The sequence below is a fragment of the Drosophila elegans genome, unplaced genomic scaffold (assembly GCF_018152505.1).
Source record: "Drosophila elegans isolate 14027-0461.03 unplaced genomic scaffold, ASM1815250v1 contig_208, whole genome shotgun sequence".
Taxonomy (NCBI): domain Eukaryota; kingdom Metazoa; phylum Arthropoda; class Insecta; order Diptera; family Drosophilidae; genus Drosophila; species Drosophila elegans.
Window position 1 is genome coordinate 19,627,107 of NW_024545578.1, and position 20,691 is coordinate 19,647,797.

The following is a 20,691-nucleotide window of genomic DNA, read 5'->3' on the forward strand; positions in this document are numbered from 1 at the left end:
CAAATGTTGTTAAATAAAAATTCACATTTGGCTTTTGAAAACCTTTGTAATATAATACTTCAAATTAAATACCATTTATCCTTAGCGCAGATTAACAAGTGTGTATCGGTCTAGATTTAGGCATTTATTAATGATCTAAAAACAATATCCAATAACTGTATCACCAACTTTAGAACAAAACAAAAAGGATCGCATTATTCAGTGCCTCGTTATTCAGCTTATTAATTTTTAAATAAATATGCCCCTTAGAAAACAATCGGGGCTTAGCTGGTGCCATCTGCAGAATTATAGCTAAAAGTAAGCTAAAGCAAGCCGCACTTCAAATTTTCAAATATCAAAAATTTGTATTTTGAGATTGCAAATTTTTCAGAGAGAACCAAAAAAAAAGAAACGCTGCCCACTAAAATGCTGACTTTAGTAATCGAAATGGTGCAAACAGACAAAAGTGATAGTTATTGGAAAGAATTAAATATCGATAGGAAATTATATAAGATTTAATTTTTAAAAACAAATACAAATAATATATAAGCAATTAAAAAAATTGACAAATTTAAAAATCTGTCATTCTGGGTAATCTTTTGAGAGAAATCAGACTTTGAAACTATAAGACAGAAGGTTATCTCAGATATCGATAGGAAACTCGTACTTATGTGTCTGAGCTGATAATCTATATATTAAAAATACAACCTTATACCAAGTGTAGCTTGGAATTAAGTTCCCATTCTCGTTTCGTATGTTCAAGTGTTCAGTTGTCTCCCTTAGTTGTGAATACGATTTTAAAAGCGCTATCAAATACATCTTAAATAAATATAACTTAAGTGGCTGTTGTCCATTTGACATGTTATACTTTTAAGTATGTAAGTATACTTCTGAGCTTACAGGTTACATCGCTGGTTCTAACGATAACTTGGAATTTAAAAATAGTATTTTCGCGAAAATAAGTTTATCACATGTAATTATAAAAATCAAGCAGTTGTTCAATATGAACCCAATTGTGTACACGTTTTTATGGTTCTTTATTTCTTAATGGAAACTTAATTGTTTAAGATTTTACTATTTTCCCGACCAGAGCCACGTCGAATATTCCGTTGGCTAGCTCTTATATTTGTTTTCACACTGCGATTATAAGCATATAATTAATGTAAACAGCGTCAATGTTTCGACACACTTGACTTCATTTTTTGACTATATACGAAAAAGGGTAGTCTTAAAATATTTAAAAATATAAAATTTGATAATTGGTTTTGTTCAATTTTGAATTTTTAAATTTTAAATATTTGCAAAAACCAGGTGGGATATTCTGAAGCTTTATTAACAGATAGGTCGAAGAATGAATCAATTGATATTTATGCCATGAACTTTATGTAGAAATGTTGAAACGCTTTAGATTTGGAATGATTGAGCATCTTAATTTTGTACATATAATATAAATTGTTTTTTTTTTGTTTGTATTTAAACCATAGTTTAAAGTCTCTAGAATCTGTAAGTCTAACAAACTTTCTTTGTGACTGACTAAATTGCCAGTTGAAATGTTTTTTTTTGTGTTAAAAAATAAAATACATGTTTCTATTAATGTCTTTAACTAAAAAATTTAGTTTTTTCTATTATTAATAATAATGAACAAATTTAATTTATTATTTCTTCGTTTATAAAATTGGAAAAGTGTGCAGCTTCTTCCCTTAACAACGTTTGAACGGCTGCAGAATGTGGTTGTCGACAGATGTTTTAAGCTTGCTAATATGCCTTACGATTTCTATAGGTAAGTGTGAACAGAAAACAAACCTCAGTCGAACCTCCGGGTGAAAAACTTTTAATTGTGCGGCAGTAAATTTTGGCATTTATAATTCTTATCGTTGCAAAAATGTATAATGTACGTTTTTATTAACTTTATATAAAAAGACTCGTTTAGCTTATCGGTACGCCATTAACAATGACCTACGGTACGCGTTAATGGTCGCTAAAGATTACTTATTTAGTCAACAATCATAAATAACATGTGTCATGCTAATCCAAATATAATATATTGTTTTATGCTTTTATATTTTTTCTACATCAACTATTAGTTTTTTTTATTGAATTCTTCGTATTTTAACTGTCTATTCTTACAGCGACTGCAAAAACTATCAAGCGTATTCCCTTGCTGAATCGTCCTGCCTGCCCTGATGATTCTCATCTTCTCAAAGATAAGCACATTTGTGCCTTGGATAACTTACCTTCTGAATCATGCGATGCCGGGTTTGAACTTTCCACAGAAGGCAACGGGTGTCAAGACATCAACGAATGTGCTATGGAGGATGAAGACCCAAAAACCGGACGTATAATCCATCGCTTCTGTGAGTACAAGTGTGAGAATACAAAAGGATCCTTCCGGTGTCACTGCCCTGAGGGTTATAATCTCCTCGAGGATAAGCAGAGTTGTACCTTGAGTGGCTTACATCCTCCCGCACCTTCAACCATAAAGGAAGATGATGCAAAAACCTTCCCAGCTAAATCCACTAATGCCTCCCTCGTTAATGTTACAAGATGCACCTACCAGATAATGTATCTCCCAAATGGAAATTACAAATGTAAGTGTCCGGGTTACAAACTATCCGATGATCAGCATTCCTGCCTGATGGACAAATCCTTCTGCTCCACGGGAAAGGGGCATGAGAGGTGCTCGCCAGGAACATGTCTACTCCGTGAGGATGAGACTGACTTCACCTGTAAGTGCCCATTGGGTTTCCGCAGCGAAGGTCTCAGTTGCGTCGACGTTAACGAGTGCACGGATGGAACACACTTGTGCAGTCACGAATGCCAGAATACCCACGGTAGCTATCAATGCTCGTGCCCACAAGGTCTTACGCTTAGTAACAATTTCACCTGTACGGATCCCTGTGAGCTCAATAACAACGGTTGCGATCACATGTGCTTGGCTGACAAGGGCGGTGAGTGTTCCTGTCGCGAAGGATATCGCTTAAAGTCCGATGGCAAAAGTTGCGAAGATGTGGACGAGTGTCTGGAGTACAAGGGGGGCTGTGAGCAGAAGTGCCGCAATCTGCAAGGTTTGTATAGTTGTCTGCGTAACTTGGAAACTTGGAAATTGGATTTAAAAATTATGAGCAATCATTTCCAATATGCTAAGAAAAGTTTTGCCGATTATTAACTCTGCCATTAATCTTTTAGGTACCCATGAATGCTACTGCGTAATGGGTTGGTTGGCTAAAGACAAAAAAACTTGCCAGAACTTGCCCAAGGACCCTTGTCGCCAACCTCCGAACCCCCGGAACGGCAAAGTCTTTTGTAAACGGTATCAACAATCGCCGTTTTATGAATGGCACTGCGATATTACCTGCGATCCTGGCTACGCTTTGCAGGGTCCGGGACATAGAACCTGTTTTCTTACCGGAACTTGGAGTGGTTCAGAAACCAAGTGCGTGGGTGAGTAAAAGCTAGTGTTTTAAGGTCAATCAAAATATATTTATTTTATGTTAAGACCTTTTTTATCGTTTATTTACTTTTTTTACAGCTGACAATCAAAAAAGCGTGTTGGGGACAGAACTCTTTCCTGTTCACCAAAGAGTGATCTACACCCAAGATCTATTCAAATTCATCTTCCCTATCGGACGTTTAAATTATGACTACTTTTTTGAGGTCTCACCGCAATTGAAATGGCCGGAAATCGAATTGTAGATGATGACGATTTTTTTTTTTAAAAAGCAGTTTTCTGCTTTCAACTTTAATTTGAATACTGTAAGCAAGGGCAAAAATAGCTAAAAAAGAATAATAAAAAACTACACTCAGAAAAAAAATGATTTAAGTGTACAAATTTCCAGTCTTTTATATGCGTTATACCTTTTGTTCAAATTTCCAGAATTTATTTTATCAAATAACGATCGTGACGATCGTACTACATATCAACAATTTCTGATACCAAATTTTGTGACGCAAAACTACTAAGCATGCGATTAAATAAATACATTTTAAAAAATATTCTACTTCTTCTACTACTTAAAAAGACCAAATCAAACTAAACAAGTTGAAGAAACATAAGGCAAGAATTTAGAAAAAATTGCACTTAGCGGGATCGAAAACGGTTGAAACGTTAAAAATTTTATTTGATTCCACAAGCTAATGATGGTTTCTGTAAAAAGGCCGTTTATGCCATAAAATGGTAAACTAGTAACAGTAAAATTAGTTGATATTACATCAGCTTTAATTGGAGGCTTATCAGATAACGTGCCCTAAGCTAAATGAACTGTCAGCATGAAAGTGGAAGCCAATCATATAATAGTTTTTGGCTTGTATAAGTGATTTAGGACCAACATCTGAAAATTGATTCAACAACCAGGTGAGTGAACTGATTGGTTTGCTTTTAAATGAACTAATGTGGATCGTAAGTGTATAACAACAAAATCAGCGCGTGCCAGGCCCACTTGGAGCTATTCACTACTAAAATAATTGCCCTGAAATGCCGTTGAACTCGTTTGGTTAGAACCTGTCATTAGAAATATACAGTCCAGATTATTCAGTTTTATTTTTTGCAAAAACAAAGAAATCTAGAACTAGCTGAAATAATGTTTTGTCACTGTGGACCCCAGCAAAGCCCCGAACATGAGCTGATACTATTTTGACAATTACAGTGGAACATCCTAACAGTAAAGATAGTTTAATAAAAAGTATTATTTACGAAAATTAATAATTTATAAATAATATAATAGTTTTATTTACGAAAATTAATAATTTATAAATAATATAAGATTTTCAGATGTTTAAATTTTAGTTAAAACTTAAAAAAAAATGCTAAAAATGCTCCTTTATATTTAAAAAAAAAAAAAAGACGTGTATGATATATTGGGAATGCTGTCCAAGAAGGTTTTAATTTTCTTTTCTAGGAATATGTTGTATTCTAAAAAATTTCTATAATAGATGCAGAACTGTATTAAAATTTCAGTATTTAGATTTGATAGGCAGACGGCGGCTTCAGTAATGAGATGGAATGAGATTTTAGGCCCATCGAGACGGGGCACTGATAACCCCACAGCCGCAGAGTTAGTGTTGAGATTGGACCGCAAGTGGATGCCATTCCAAGATCATTCACTCGTCCGATTGTCCGTAATATTATTTTTATTATTTACTGGTTTCAGATCGGATTGGTTTTCGTTGTCGTTTTGGCTCAGCTATGGGGTCTATTGAAAAGTCTATTTAAGCGCGTGTTGAACTAAAAAATGAAATCAGTTTTAAATCGTGTGCTGAGCGGATCGTTCGCCTTCGGATTGTTATTGAGTGAAGCAATCAAAAAATCTTGAGAGAATGTACCAGCGGCAGGTCTCGTTTGATAAGGTTTGTTGAATAAGCAATTTCTCTGTTCACATCGTATAGAAAGTGAACCTTTAAGCTATAAAATTAATAACAATAATAAGTTTATTGCTTTGTGTACTCGTCATGAACTTTTGTTACCTTGAAGAGATAACAACAAAATAAATTAATATAATATTTCTAAATTGATTTAAATAGGAAAGCGGATCTACAACACAAATAATAGATTATATTTGTTATAACCAAATGCACTTGTCATGGAAATGGGTTACTTCGTAATACTTCTAGACAAAGGAATAGTAATGAACAAAAACAGTGTGTTTTTCTGGACTAAGTGGAATTTTTACTTTGGGGTCAAAACAAATTATCAGTAGCTTAAAGAAAATCCCCGAGAACTAAAGTAGTATATTTCTTTATTCATTAGAAACTAGAAATGGAACCTGAATTACTAAATTAGTCGCATGTTTTTGTTTGGGTCAAAGCAGGTTTAACATCAAATCCAAATTCCTCTTAATAGTTAAACGTTACCACCCTCTCACAACAAATATAATGACAGCTATTGTTAAATATTTAAACTATTTAAATTCAGTTAGTACCAAGGCTTATATTGTGCCCTTGTAGTTTCTCAAGACTTCAAAAGGCTAACCACATTAGCCTCGCGACCTTCTCACAGGCACAGTACACCAAGTTCTAGGTCGGGTCCTTGGCAATATGCGCCGTTTGCCATTGCGGTCAGACCTAAACCTTCGATATGGTCCATGCACAATTGAACAAACTTATGCAAGTACTACAGTTACAGTTTGTAGGCACATTTAGGGCTTCGTCTAAATAAATAATCGATTTTGGCTTTAGTTAACCTTTGTAATAGGAGATTCATTTATAGGTTACTCAGAGTCGCAATAGTTAGGAATTATTACGGCCTTGCTTGATTGCTGGCCTTACCTAGGTCACATAATGTCAATCTTGCAAATTTTCGATGACGCAAATAGCTTTTTCCGACCGATAAAGAACTTTCAGAAAATACAAATTTCAATTATAATCGAATATTAGGAACTTAGAGATTAATCTTTTCAATTGGCTTATACGAGTAAACAACATTTTACCAAATATATATATATATATACTTTTTTAGCCAACGCGCGTTGAGGATTCGGCTTATATAGTCGAAGGTGTGGATATTCAGGAGGCCAGAAACACCTGTCTTCTGTTCTCGCCCAAGGATTCATCGCTTTCGAGCGGAGCTTTGGCTAATATTTTGTCCATTTTCAAGAAGCATGATATCAACCTTGTGCACATTGAGTCGCGATCCTCGTTGCGTGTCCCTGGCTACGAATTTTTCGTGGAGGCCGATGGAAAGTCTGGCGCCTTGGGAAGAGCAATCGATGATGTGAAGAAGCAGTGCAGCTACTTCAACATCATTTCGCGTGACTACAAGGATAATGCCACGGCAGTGCCCTGGTTCCCTCGGCGTATACGCGATCTGGATCGCTTTGCCAATCAGATTCTGAGCTATGGCTCCGAACTGGACTCCGATCATCCTGGCTTTACCGATCCGGAGTACCGCAAGCGTCGCAAGTACTTTGCCGATATTGCCTACAACTACAAGCATGGTGAGCCGCTGCCCCATGTTGACTATACCAAGGAGGAGATCGAGACCTGGGGCATTATCTTCAGGAATCTCACGAAGCTATACAAGACCCACGCCTGTCGGGAGTACAATCACGTCTTTCCATTGCTGGTGGACAACTGTGGCTTCCGGGAAGATAACATTCCCCAGCTGGAGGATGTCTCGAATTTTTTGAGAGGTGCGTCTGCTCCAAATCTATTGGAAAGAATTTTTATTAATTAATAAATATTTTTGTTTGCAGATTGCACTGGTTTCACTTTGCGCCCCGTGGCTGGACTACTTAGCTCTCGCGATTTTCTGGCTGGCTTGGCCTTCCGTGTCTTCCACTCCACCCAGTATATCCGGCATCCCAGCAAACCCATGTACACCCCGGAGCCGGATGTCTGCCACGAGCTGATGGGCCACGTTCCACTCTTTGCAGATCCAGCTTTCGCTCAGTTCAGTCAGGAGATTGGATTGGCTTCCTTGGGAGCACCCGATGATTACATCGAGAAACTGTCCACTGTAAGTAGTCCAATCGTATTTTTCAAAACCAACTTATAAAAACTGGACTTCTGTTTATAACTATTTAACTATAATATCTAAACACTTACAGATCTTCTGGTTCACTGTCGAGTATGGATTGTGTCGCCAGGAGGGCGAACTGAAGGCCTACGGGGCTGGTCTTTTGTCCTCCTATGGAGAACTGGAATATTGTCTAACGGATAAGCCACAGCTGAAGGACTTTGAACCGGAGGTCACTGGCATCACTAAGTATCCAATTACGCAGTTCCAGCCCTTGTACTACGTGTCTGATAGTTTTGAAACTGCCAAGGAGAAGACCATGTAAGAAATTTGATACAAACGTTGCTGACGAAACCTCTTTAATACTTAACCATTTTTTAGTAAATTTGCCAACTCGATTCCGCGTCCATTTGGTGTCCGCTACAATGCTTATACCCAGAGTGTTGAGGTTCTTGATTCAAAGCCTCAGATTTCGAATCTGATGAACAACATTAACTCCGAGTTCCAGATTCTCCAGAATGCCATTGTCAAGCTTCGTGTCTGAATCATGTCCTAATACATTTTATTTTCCCCTTTCTTTATATATTATTAAGAACGCATCGAAAAATAAATATCAAGAAATTTAGTCGTACTTTTTAAATGTTTTTGTTCATTTGGTAATGTGCTGTATTGTTGTTGATTATGATCTTGTGAAAACCGGCGAATTACTTAAGTACCCTTTCCCTCCCACTAATGGCATGCCTCATGGCTCACTTTTTATCATAGCTTACAACCATCTCTCCCATTATATATCCCTATCTGCATCTTCTAATAGAGCACAGTACATACATACAAAAAAAAACCTCAAATCAAGAAAGAAAACAAACTAGGGCAAGTCGTATATTTTGTAGATAAAAGCTATAACCCCAAATAATAATTCATAATACGACTTTACTAAATTTTGTATAGGTATATAGCTATAGACATTGATGTGATCATGATTTGGAGATACATTTTTCGAGCATTTCTATATCAGCTTTATGGCATAGTCATATGATATATATATCTATATAATTATACCAACAACCTTCAACAAACAACAACATTTGGAATGTTTAAAACTGAGAGGTTAGTTTGCGTAGAAATGACGAGCAAACGGAAATACTGATAAAGAATTTTTATACCTTACAAAAAAATGTTTTGAAAAATTAAAAATACGATATTTTGATCTTACGTCAAAAATCGATTTAAATGATTTAACTAAGAAATGTTTTTGGCTGTCCGTTATCAATGTTTGAACAAACAAAACTAAATTTTTTTAATTATTTTGCAAAATTAGGTATAAATAAGTTCTCAACCATTCTTAACTATTTGTAAACTGGTTTACACCAAAATGTTCCCAGTCTGCTATTATCTAATTATATTGGGGTCCGACCCTAAGATCTCGAAAATGGCACTGAAAAATAAAAATGTTAATATAATATAATTGTTATTAACTATTTATTTAAAAAAATTTTGTACCAAAATGGCTGCGTTGATATTTTCAATTAAAACCCAAATTAAATTAAATTTAACTACTAAATTAAAACAAGAGTGTTTTCGATTTTTGGTCGGGGATTTCCGTAAGTCTCATTATTCCTTAAGTGGTATGATTACTTTTGAACGCGTTTCATATACCCTTCAATACTACAACTAACGTTTATAAATATCTTTTAGATATTCTCTTATAGCTTGTGTATCTACTTGGCAACAATTCTCTTTGTCATCATCTCAGTCTTGCCTTGACCACCAAAGAAAAAAAAAATTCTTAAAAAATAATTTATACCGTAATCAGCTATAACCCAAAGAAAAGATATTAAATCGTTATTTATTTAAAATAATAATAGTTATAAAAGTTATTGTTAGAGTTATTTTATATATAACTAAAAACAAAACTTATTTTGTTTTGTATAGTTAAATTTATAGCTAATTAAGTTCGGTTAAGCAAGTGTGGAAATCTGTGAAAGAGGAGGTTTATAAGCATCTTAAAGGAATGTGGTTGGCGAAATATGTTTTAAGTGCGCTAATATGCGCAGCGATTCCTACAGGTAAGTAGGAGGAAAACAAAAAATTTTCACAAGACTTGTATCTAAATGAATCGTTTTTGTTACAACATTTATATAAAAAAACATAAAATTAATATAATTTACTAAAGAGTGTGACCTTCAGCGAAATAATGAGTCAATTTAAACGATATGAAAATATATCACAGCATACTTTTGGGCAACTTATTAATGAAAGCAAATATAGTTTATTTTCATTCTCTAATTTCTTATCTTTTCTTGTTAAAGTTGTACCAATTTTACCTATCTATTTCTACAGCGACTTCAAAAGCTTACAGATTTACTCAAGAATTAATTCCCACTTTGGAAAATGCTTTTGCGGCCTGGTTGGACCAAACTTGCCATAGGGTCATTCCCCCAAGGATCGATAATGGTCAGGCAACCGTCGAGAGGCGTTGGAGTGGAGGAAAAGTCTTTCTGGTGGCCATCTTCAACTGCAGTGACAACTACGAATTGGAGATTTCCGGAAGCGGTATGATGTTCTGCTCAAAATATAAATGGTTGGGAAATCAGCCCCATTGTATTCCTCGGATGGATTACACCGAAGGTTATACAGAATGGGATGAAGACACCTACACCTATGAAGTCAGAACGCAGCCAGGCGTAACTAAAGTATTAACTTCTAAATTGGCATGTACCGACCCTATATCTATGACCTTACATTTCAGGACTGTGGGGATCATAATGGCGGTTGTGCCCATGAATGTAACAAATCCACCAAAAAATGCGAGTGCTGGAAGGGTTACTATCTGAATCCCAGCGATCTCAGCAGCTGTAAAGGTGAGTGAAATGATTAAGGTATATTCCAAAATGCTATAAACAATATCATAATGTTGCAGATATCGACGAATGCCAGGATTCAAATGGTGGTTGTGCGCAAGTGTGCAACAACCTGCCGGGAGAATTCGTGTGCACCTGTGAAACTGGTTATCGAATAGATGATTCTAATTTCAAAACCTGTGTGGGTATGTACCAAAATATTTATTTAATTTACATCCGAAGTCAAATATTTGAATTTGTATTCTCTTCAGACATTAATGAATGTGAAGACTCCGCTTTGTCTAGGGATTGTGAAGGTGGGTGCGAGAACCTTATAGGTTCTTATCGCTGCCCTTCGTCAACGGACGGCAACCTCAAAGCCTCAGATGAGTCAATGCATATAGAAAAATTTTAACAACAAAATCATCCTTGTGCAGATTTCGATAAAGTCTGCCGGGAGAATTTTGCACCTGAATTTTGCTGTCTTCGTAGTAAACTCCTGTTGTGGCTCCCATGTAAGCCTTATAAAATTCGTATACGCATGCGAGGATCTGCCGAATAAATGTTACCAATGCTAATTACACGAGAATTTCGACTATAAGCTCTAAGCCTCTGTAGGCTTCCTGGATTTATAGCCTCATATCAGGAATCTAATGAGCAACATCGACTCGTGATACTTACTATATTACTCCCTCTCTATGAATTAAAAAAAAAACGAACGAGAAAAAATTAAATTTAGTCGTCTTTTGTAACTGTTTTTCTTTGCTTTATTACAACTCAGTTTGGTTCGATACTTTTTTTTTTTTTGATTTGATTAGCTTGTTCAGTTTGTTTTTTGGGAGCTTGTTTTGAAAAACATATAAACACTAAGTTATGTACAATTTAGTTGCAGATTATTATCTTCGTATGTGTATTTACAGGCTTAAGCAAGTTCGTCCGACTTGTCCTATAGGTATGTACAGAGCTTAAACACTGAGTTAACTAGAATTATTAAGGTAGTTTTAGTTGAGTTTAAGATAGTTTGTTTCCATTTACAAGTTCTTAGTTTAAAGCATTTGGCTCTTTATCAGCTGCAGATCGAAACATATTCGAACGAAGTTTTCCAACAGAAAAATAGTAATACAGGGAACACAGGGGTAACAAAGATTGAACTAATGGTATTTCAACTGTCGGAAAAGATCGGGCCTGAAGATAGCTTATGGGAATATGTTCACAGCAAAAATAAATGTCAGTTGCAATCTCAACCTGAGTTTTGAATTGTACAAATACCTATCCTATATAAATATTTTATTTGACCTCAGTGGCGAAGCCCAGTCTTGAAAATAATATGGAATTGGATTAGTTTTGCTCAACTCGTTCGCTGTTAGTTGTCGCTTCTCGGTAAATTTAATTACCAACAGCTAAGGGTTAGGCTTTAAGGTTCGATTACGTATCAGAGATCCCTGTTTGCGCCTCGATGGCACTTACTGGATAAAGCTAACTTATGGAAACTTAAGCTTACAAACGAAACATTTTATAACAACAGCTTAGAATCTACCTACAGTGAAATATTTTGAGAACTCTACTATGCGTTAGTCTATATACAATTCACGAATAAAGGGGAGGACAAATACTCAGTCTGTCGAGATCTACAACTAGTTCTGGGTTTCCAATAAAGATGGTTCGATCATGAGAGCCAGAGGCCAAACTAGCATAACACTCATCTAAATTCTTACAATCGATGGAGTTATTTACATCGGGGATCCCCTATTGACTGCTGCCTGGGGCTGTGTGGGGCGAGTTGAATAGATTCTGCGATTGCTCTTGGGACATCTGGTAGGGCAATATTTCCAGATCGTTTGGCAACTGGTTTTGGCTCTGATTCTGACTGTTGCTAAGAAAAGGATTCGCACAGAAAAAGTTGTTTGACTGCTGTTGATGCTGGTGCAGGATTTGCTGCTGCTGTTGCTGCTGCTGTTGCTGCTGTTGCTGCTGTTGCTGCTGTTGCTGCTGTTGTTGCTGCTGTTGCTGTTGCTGCTGCTGCTGCTGCATTTGCGTGCTGCTGGAACTGTGCATCATTTTGTTGTCCTCGCTCTGCGATTCGGAGCCATCATCGCTGATGCCCATGTGAAAGTTGATCGAGGGACTCGATTCGGTGGCCATTTGCATGTAGGACAACAGCGAGTCCTCGTTGTTATTTTGCGGTGGATTCGTACTGCCATTGTTGTTGTTCTGGTTGCCATTGTTCAGAGTGCTGCCAGCGTTAAAGCTTTGATTGTTGTTATTGCTGCTGGAGTTGAAGGGATTTATGGTGGACTGCGAGCCCAGGGATTGCAGGGGTGACAGATTGAGGAAGGCATCTATATCGTCGATATCCTCACGTAGTAAAATATCATTTTGTTGCTGCAGTTGCAACTGTTGCTGCTGTTGCTGTTGCTGCTGCTGCTGTTGCTGTTGCTGCTGTTGCTGCTGTTGTTGCTGCTGTTGCTGCTGTTGCTGCTGTTGTTGCTGTTGCTGCTGCTGTTGCTGATTATGTTGCTGCAGTTGTGTGTGACTCTGATGCTGTTGCTGCAAGTTGTGTTGGTGCTGCGTGTGCAGATTCTGCTGCTGCTGCATCATCATCTGCTGGTCCTGTTGGTTCAACATCTGCTCCGAGTTCAAGGCGAATCCATACTGATTGAACTGCGGCTGCACTGCATTGCTGCCGGTGAAGTTGAGACCCCGCTGACCCCCGGCCATGGTTCCCACGGCTGCGGCTGCCATGTTGCCCGGTGCGAAGCCCATCGACATCATGGGCTGCAGGTATGTGTAGCGGGAGAGGAGCAGTTGCTCCGAGACGATCCTCAGCTCGTTCTGCTGCTGCAGGATCAGCTTTTGCAGCTCGTCGTGCTTCCGCTGCAGCTGATCCTGCAGCTGGCTCTGCGTGGGCGTCATCACCACGGTGTCGGGCAGCAGATCCTGCTGTGCCTGCACCGGAAGTGGCGACAACACTGGCGCCACCGGAAACGGAGCGATCACCGGTTGCATGGGTATGGCGGTCAGATATTGCGGTGGCTCCAGAAAAGTGGGTGCCACCAATTGGGGACTGGCCAGTGGATAGGCGGGCTGGGGAAACTGACAGGCATTGCCGGCCATGATCTGCGTGGATGCAATCGGCAGCAGGGGCACCATTTTCGGAGCACCCACCGTATGCTGCAATTGCTGTTGCAGCTGCTGCTGTTGCTGCTGATGCTGATGTTGCTGCTGCTGGCTCTGTTGCTGTTGCTGCAGGTGATGATGCGACTGACTGTGATGGTGCTCGCGGGGGTGTTCACGGTGATGCGATCGTTGTCTTTGGCTTTGCTGAGGAAATAACAAGAGTATTAGATATAAAGCATGGATTTTGCGAAATCACTTGATGATCGAAAGGGTAAATCACTCATTAAGACAACCGCATTTTATACTTTTCCCAACAAATTTATTGAGTTATATGTATTAGTATTAGACCCTTTAAACATATTAAACTAAGTATTTGATTCAAAGTCCTGACTTAATTTATTGGATATTTAATAATGTCAACAAATTTGACTCACCATATATAACCTTATTATTTTGCAATAATTACAACAGTTTTTAACTGCTCGGTCCCAGTTGCGAACTATCCGCCGATGGTAGCAAGTGTCAGGACATCAAGGAGATACCAAATTACACTCGCTAATGTCCTGGCACTTGACCTTCGGGTGGACTCAATTTCCGAGATGGGAAACTGTCGGCATTATTGCGCACTTCACACTCTCACCTTTATTGAACGTGACTTATATTGATTTGTTCTTGCAAATTCTATAAATATTAATGAAATCATCAATAATAACAATTATCGATTTTCGTTTTTCGAATAAATTTTATAATCAAGTGATTTTTGCACTGTATTTTGACTTTGTGTTATAGTGTTTATATGTTGCCGATCTAAAAAAAAATGCACAAGGTTTGAAAATATTGCTGTAACTAAAAAATGGAACCAAACTAAAACATGTATGTGCCAATTTCTGAATCAGGGAACAAAAACATTAAGACACAAGTTCTCTAGTTTAAGAACACGATAATTATAAGCGTTTAGAAAGCACAAGCCGTTTAAATGTACTTATTATTTTTGATTAAAAGCAGAGTATTTTCGAGTTCCTTTTTAGGAACGCAACGTTTTCGTTGATATCCAAAACTATACTAAAGAGCGAGTGGTTTTCGCGATATATATTTAAACATACTTATATACAAGATATTTAAAGCTGTTACTCATTTACAACTGGGTATTTGGTTTTTTTGCAAAAGATAATAATTTTGTTCTGAGTAAGGAATTTTCGGTAGCACCAGATCGCATGAAGACGGGTGTTTACCCACACATACCAGCAATTCAAATGATGATATTAGTCACAACAACAAAAAAAGAACAATTAGTTAAGGGTGGAGTAAACTATATATAATTTGGGCAATAGGGAAAAGCTTTATTTGTTGTCCACGGCATTTATATAGAGTGGTACAACCATTTAGGTTTATGGCCTCAATGAACAACCCTTTCGATCATCAATTTATTTTGCTATACTTACCGAACTAACGTGGGTCATCATGGACTGCCGGCTGGTGACAGAATCCGCGGAAATGGACGTGGAATCCGAGTCATTGCCCCGATTGTTGTAGAAGTAACACTTCCGCTTGGCTTTCGGTGATATGCCCGTTGAACTGATGTTTCCGTAGCTCGAGGCGGGTCGCGATGTCTTTAGAGAACTAATATGGCAGGAACCAGAGGGCTGAGCAGCCGATGCGGACCACATGGGCGATGAGTCGACGGCGGGCGATGTGGCCGTCGTTTCGTTTCCCAGATTAGCCAGGCTGGTCCCCAGCAAAGTGCTATCCAGATTCTGGCTGCTCAGCTCGAAATCCCTTAGAGTGGTGGTGGCAGATGCGGATTGGCTGCTGTTTGCCGTGGAGGCGATTGCCTTGCTGGTTCCATTGTTGTTGTTGCTACTGATGCTGTTTCCCGATTTGTGACACTCCTTTCGACTCTCCTTGAGGACCTCCGCATAGCTGACCACCTTGTGAGTGCAGACCACATAGTCCGGCTTAGAGTTGAACTGATGGTAGCTCACATAGTAGTCCGTTTGCAGCCAGATCCATTGCTGGCCCTTGGTGAGGAATCGGTAGTAGCAGGATTTGCCCTCGCCCGTCTGACGAACTATTAACAGGGATTTAAATATCATAAAAGAGGGATCAACAAAAATGAACCTTAAGAAAACATATGTTATTTCAGATGCCTTAGACCATAGCCCTTTTTATTAATTTTTTTTTTGTTGATGCACTATAAACAGTACAAACAAGTGGTTTAACAAAACCAGGCAATTATCGAGTTCGCGAGGAAAAGACAAATAATATAGTATAGAGAAATTAAAAAAAAAAAGCTTAAAATAAGTGTTTTTAAGACAGGGATAGATTTTGAAATATCAATTTGATTACATTGATTATTTACTTGCTATACTATTGGTCTTAATATCTCTACTGAAAGTTGAAATTGTATATATCAATTTATATTTTTTTGAAAGCCCACAACTAAAACGGTTAACAAAATCAAAGCAGCCGCAAAAAACAAAAATATAACTTACGCTCCTCGTGGCACGACACAATGCTGTCCAAATCATCGAAGTGGTAGTAATCGTAGCCAGATGTGCCCAGAACCTCGAACGGCATGTAACCAATAATCGGGGGCGCCCGGTGGTCCAAGAACAGGAACTTCCACTCCATGCTGTGCTTCGAGGTGAATTCGTTACTGGTGGGATCGATGATGCTCATTTCGCGGATCAATTGGGGATTCTGGACGCGACCGGTGCCCACGAAAACCAGCTTCTTGTCCACCTCGGCACTGGGATTCTGCTGGAAGATGCGCGGCAGCACCGCGGGCTGTCCATTGGAGCCTCCGTTCGTACCCTCCGAACTGCAACCCGTGGAGGTATTGGTATCATTACCTAAAGGATAAGCATCAGTGGAGGTGACCGAAACTCTCTGCATGGCTACCTACGAAAGTAACCCACAAATTTGACCAGTTCGTAGGCATTGGCATCCACTTTCTCCATTCCACCCCTTCTCAAATGGGTGTAGAATGTGATCTGGTTGCTGGAACTAATATCCGTCTGTCTGGGCTCGATAACCGGCGTGGGATTCATAAAGATGTTTAGCAGTGCCTCGTGGTCCATTTCGTAGGCCAGGTCATAAATGGTCATGTTGTACAGATCTTGCTGGAATATGTTAAATTTGTCAGAGATGTGAGGTCCATAATTAATATTTAAATATTTATTCTTTCCAATTTTCGATCATTATTATTACTCTATTATTTGTAACTTGAGCAGTGTCTAGTTTATTAATTTTCACTAATTCTTTAAAAACTATAAACACGCAAACTATTTTGTGTATGAGTGCCAAGTGATATATGTAAGGCGCTCATAAAAGTAACCAATATCAAAAGAACTAAAAATTTCGAAAAGGTTAAGGGTTATTGAATACATTAATTGGGGCTGTCGGCATAAACAATCTTTAGAACACTCTCGTATATAGGTTTTGCAGTGGGGTCAGATTTGTGCTTTCGACAAAGAGTTTCAATATCACGTAGTTTCTTAAAGTAGAAATCCCGTTCCTGTTCCATTTCCCGCTGCTGAGAACGTAGCAGGAGCTCCACCTTGTTTTCCGTACTGGCCTTTTCCGAATCAAAAGTAATGTTGAGCCCTTTTTGGCTTTCACATCGAGGCGTGGTTTTGGGCGACTGTTTTTGGCATTTTGGGCCCACAATATGAGTGCCGAAACCCATGGTGACTCCGTTTCGAGCGATTACTGGATCATATTCTCGGCCATCGTAGTTCGCATCGAAGAACTTGCGGAACCACTGGAGGAACTCCAAGTTATCCTGAAAGCGTCCCTTGACCAGCCTTTCGATGGGAATGACCTTATCGACAACCACTTTCTTAAAAACCGCCTGCAAGATCTTAAAATTGTGTATATGCTCGTGCTCCTGGTTAGTGCGAAACTTGATGCGCTTGACAGGAACCGAGTTGGGGAACATCATGTCCATGAACTGACAATAAGCCGCTCCGGTGCACAGCTCCTCGATCTTCGAAAACTCGGCCTTCAACATGCTATTTACCCAGGATAGCATTTCGTAGCGCGAGGGATTGTCCGAAGTAACGTTGGTTGAATGCACGTTAACCGCTCTTTTATTTTTAGTAGACATTATTAACAATAAATTTGAGTTTCTGTCGTTTGTTAAATTTTGTTAGTTTACGAATCGACTATCTAAACCGATTTAACGCTCTTGGCCTGCTTTAAAATAAAACAAATAACAAACTTGTGTCTAATTGGTGATTCGAATTTTTTATTTATTTGGGTGATTTAAAGATCGTTGCAAAAGTTATCAATTAACCTAAGATAACACACACCAATGGTGTCGTTTTTTGCCGACGGTAAAACCTCAGGCCCTTAAATTAGGCATATGGATGATTATATAGATTTGTATAGCTATGATTAAATAAGAAAAATATTTAAATTTAGTAAAGCTCCTAAATCAAGCGCTCCCTTAGGCTTTTTCAGAAGTTAAGTCTTAATTTATTAAATTGTCTTACCGGCAGGTAACCCAGCTGAGAGGTAATACTTTCCGAGGCATAGAATATGGAGCCCATGCTGCTGAAGACCATCATGAAACCATCCAAAGACTCGAGCATCAGGTGGGTGTACTCATCGTTGCTCAGAAAGGTGGGCTTCCAGTCTTGATGTATTTCGAAAACCTTCGAGCGATCGGTGGCCTCTGATAATATACATTTTGAGTTAAAATGCTTACGTTTAATTAACATTGTTTACCCACCATTATGATTCTTCAGGAAAGCTATCGTGGACTTTAGGACCGTGGACTTGTCCATCTTTCTGCTGGAGGTGGATATCAAGGCGCTCAGATCGTTGACCAGCGAGTTGAACTGATCCCGCCGCTTCTTTTCGCTGAGATTGCGCGATTTTCTGCAAAGAAAGCTATGAATTAAAAGGAATCAATAGGATGCATTTACGGTTAGCAACGGCTACTTTCACTAGAAATAGAAATATTTCATAACAAACTGGATTTACCACCCCCAAATGAGTGTGTGACCCACGTGTGTCCGACCCATTGAGGCATTGTCTGGCGTTGATTAGCCACATATGCCCATATGCTATCATCATCCCGGATTTTTCTCTAAGGATTGCGAAGGGTTGTGTTCCCTTTGTCACTTTGAGTTTGCTGCGCTAGAGTTAACTTTTTCTGCTCTGCCATTGACATTTGCATGTCACTAACTGGTTGATATGCGGAGTCTTGGGATTATTGTTATTGTCAGTTTATTTGAGTATGTTATGGCAGTTGATAGCCAGTAATGTGTTTACAATTAATTGAAGGGCAACGAGTTGGAAGTATATATTGACGAGTAAATGTGGTGATTTGTATAAAGGATTATAAAATGTACTTACAGATATTTCACTCACATGCAAAACTATTAGTGAAAGTATTTTTAAATTAAATTTACAACAATATATCTTGTTTTAAAAATTAATTTTTGGTTTTTATTTCTTTGAGGTGTAATAATGTTGTTTTGTTTCAGAATTGCGGGTTTTATTTGATTAAAATCAAACGACTCCAACGAGAAACATCGGAATAAATTTCTATTTTCTATATTTTTAAATTTTTTTTAAGCCTTTGGGATATAGTATATATATAATTATAGCTCGATTTTAAAGTTTGTATTTGTATTTGTAACACAACAAAACGAAAAATTGGAATTGAAATTGTAAAAGAAATGACGATGCATATTCTTTATATAATAAAACATTTTTACAACAATTTAACATTGTGAAATTATTTGTTTTTCTTTTGACTAACGAATTGGTCTGTTACTAAGTATTTAACGCAGTAATAAAGTGCAATAAATGCATCGTTTGCAAAACATTACGGCAACATTTCGGGACTTTAAAGGCCCAGTCTGCAATAAAACTTTGTTAAAATAAGTAATTAAAGCCATTCGTTCCCAACCTTGTAGAAACAATTGTGTTTTCTCATCATTCTGGATATCGGATAACTAATTTCTTGTATTTATTTCAAGCAAGTATTTTAGTTACTCTCGGTTATTAAGAAGCGGGGTTATTAGACCAGGTGAATGTAATTATTGCATGACCTAATCGAATTTGCACTCAGATTACAATTCATTTAAGACGGCCATAGAAAAAACGGATCAAAGAATTAAGTTACCACGGTATTAGTTTTCTTTGATTGAACCGGGGGTGTGAATTATCGAATTGGTGCGGAGCTATCTGGGATTTTATGACGACAGCAGTCGTTTCTTGAAACAGTCATTCATCAGAAAAATAATAAACAAAGGGGACAAATCCACCTTCACCTAGTGGAAAATTTAGCAAAACGCCATATACACGTCTTTTCTTTTACATCTTGTCAACTGTCACTCGCAGATTGTGCAGAGATTTGTGCTATCTATTTATGAATAGCTACTAGTACATGAGTATGGGTGCTGAATGGGTAGTGAACTTACCTTTTCGTATCATCCTTGTCATCGCTTTCGTCGTCCATTTTCGGGTCTGTCGGATAATCCACTTCAAACCGCACAATTTTTAAACTATTGCCGAAAAAGAGTAGGCAAAGCGAAGTACCGAAGAAAGTTCGAAACTTTCCACTTCTTTTGAAGACTTGCTCACAAACGCCACACACAATTTACTCCGTCACATAATTTTGTTCATATGTGCTTTTGGTATTTGATTAAAAGTTCAAGTAATGTTCACGCAACAATTGATTTCCATATGCTCAATATGCCACATTTTGAATGGCTGCAATGGGACACAGAATTGATTAGCTTTATTTCGGTGAGTTAGGTTAAGGTATTTTATTTTTCCGTCGCGTCTTCAATTCGAAATGTTCGCCAAACGCCGCGCTCTGTCAGCAACAAGTGCAGTTGTGGTTCTGTTTCGGCTTTGCTGGCTGCCAGCATCCTTTTCGAATCGGTTTCGTGGGGTTATGTAACCGCATAAGCTGCGCCTGCGCAGGATCCCCGAGTGGAGGCCCCGTGGCCAATCTGCCAGTTGGCCGTGCCAATCAATGTTGCACATTTGCAACCCCTGAAATGTATGCTACGCTATTTTGTCATGTTACAAAATGCGTTCAGCGAATGCCATAACAACCACTCGGTGGTTGGAGTGAGTGGGTGGTTGGGCTGAGCTGAGCTGGGTGGATGACCAGCCCGGAGGATGAGTGGAGCAGCTGCTAACCAATTGCCTGGCTCTGCCTGCAGCCGACCTTTGCCTACGGATGCTCCCCTTTTTTGCCAGCTATAAATAAGCTTCCATGCTGGCTCCGATTGCATAATTCTCTGTGTTTGCTTGACTTTCTTTTGAATTCTTTTTATC

The 20,691-nt window shown here is 38.4% G+C and overlaps 5 protein-coding genes across 6 annotated transcripts; 3 read left to right on the top strand and 2 right to left on the bottom strand.

Moving 5' to 3' along the window:
• Positions 1-718: 718 nt before the first annotated feature.
• Positions 719-3,817, top strand: LOC108142215 (matrilin-2-like). 2 transcript variants are annotated; one of them, XM_017265930.2, is made up of 5 exons: positions 719-857; positions 1,664-1,759; positions 2,109-3,044; positions 3,166-3,420; positions 3,509-3,817. In XM_017265930.2, the coding sequence occupies exons 2-5, from the start codon at positions 1,705-1,707 to the stop codon at positions 3,670-3,672; spliced, it is 1,410 nt and encodes a 469-aa protein (XP_017121419.1). In that variant the 5' UTR covers positions 719-857; positions 1,664-1,704; the 3' UTR covers positions 3,673-3,817. The 2 variants fall into 2 exon arrangements, with proteins under 2 accessions (XP_017121419.1, XP_017121420.1); XM_017265931.2 differs by having other exon boundaries at positions 1,671-1,759.
• Positions 3,818-5,205: 1,388 nt separating this feature from the next.
• Positions 5,206-8,060, top strand: LOC108142825 (protein henna). Its single transcript, XM_017266889.1, has 5 exons — positions 5,206-5,322; positions 6,431-7,103; positions 7,167-7,429; positions 7,521-7,750; positions 7,811-8,060. The coding sequence occupies exons 1-5, from the start codon at positions 5,293-5,295 to the stop codon at positions 7,971-7,973; spliced, it is 1,359 nt and encodes a 452-aa protein (XP_017122378.1). The 5' UTR covers positions 5,206-5,292; the 3' UTR covers positions 7,974-8,060.
• Positions 8,061-9,475: 1,415 nt separating this feature from the next.
• On the top strand, positions 9,476-10,855 carry LOC121467056 (growth arrest-specific protein 6-like). Its single transcript, XM_041707867.1, has 5 exons — positions 9,476-9,495; positions 9,858-10,122; positions 10,179-10,290; positions 10,350-10,475; positions 10,542-10,855. The coding sequence occupies exons 1-5, from the start codon at positions 9,476-9,478 to the stop codon at positions 10,682-10,684; spliced, it is 666 nt and encodes a 221-aa protein (XP_041563801.1). The 3' UTR covers positions 10,685-10,855.
• A 143-nt stretch (positions 10,856-10,998) lies between these two features.
• LOC108142188 (circadian locomoter output cycles protein kaput) lies at positions 10,999-19,876 on the bottom strand. The gene is made up of 7 exons (XM_017265872.2): positions 19,824-19,876; positions 18,122-18,270; positions 17,883-18,064; positions 16,292-16,508; positions 15,879-16,238; positions 14,829-15,454; positions 10,999-13,590 (listed from the first exon to the last, which is right to left on the bottom strand). The coding sequence occupies exons 1-7, from the start codon at positions 19,859-19,861 to the stop codon at positions 12,016-12,018; spliced, it is 3,147 nt and encodes a 1,048-aa protein (XP_017121361.1). The 5' UTR covers positions 19,862-19,876; the 3' UTR covers positions 10,999-12,015.
• Positions 16,497-17,564, bottom strand: LOC108142201 (microtubule-associated protein RP/EB family member 1). Its single transcript, XM_017265888.2, has one exon. It carries the CDS (start codon positions 17,492-17,494, stop codon positions 16,775-16,777), a length of 720 nt encoding a protein of 239 aa, XP_017121377.1. The 5' UTR covers positions 17,495-17,564; the 3' UTR covers positions 16,497-16,774.
• Positions 19,877-20,691: the final 815 nt, after the last annotated feature.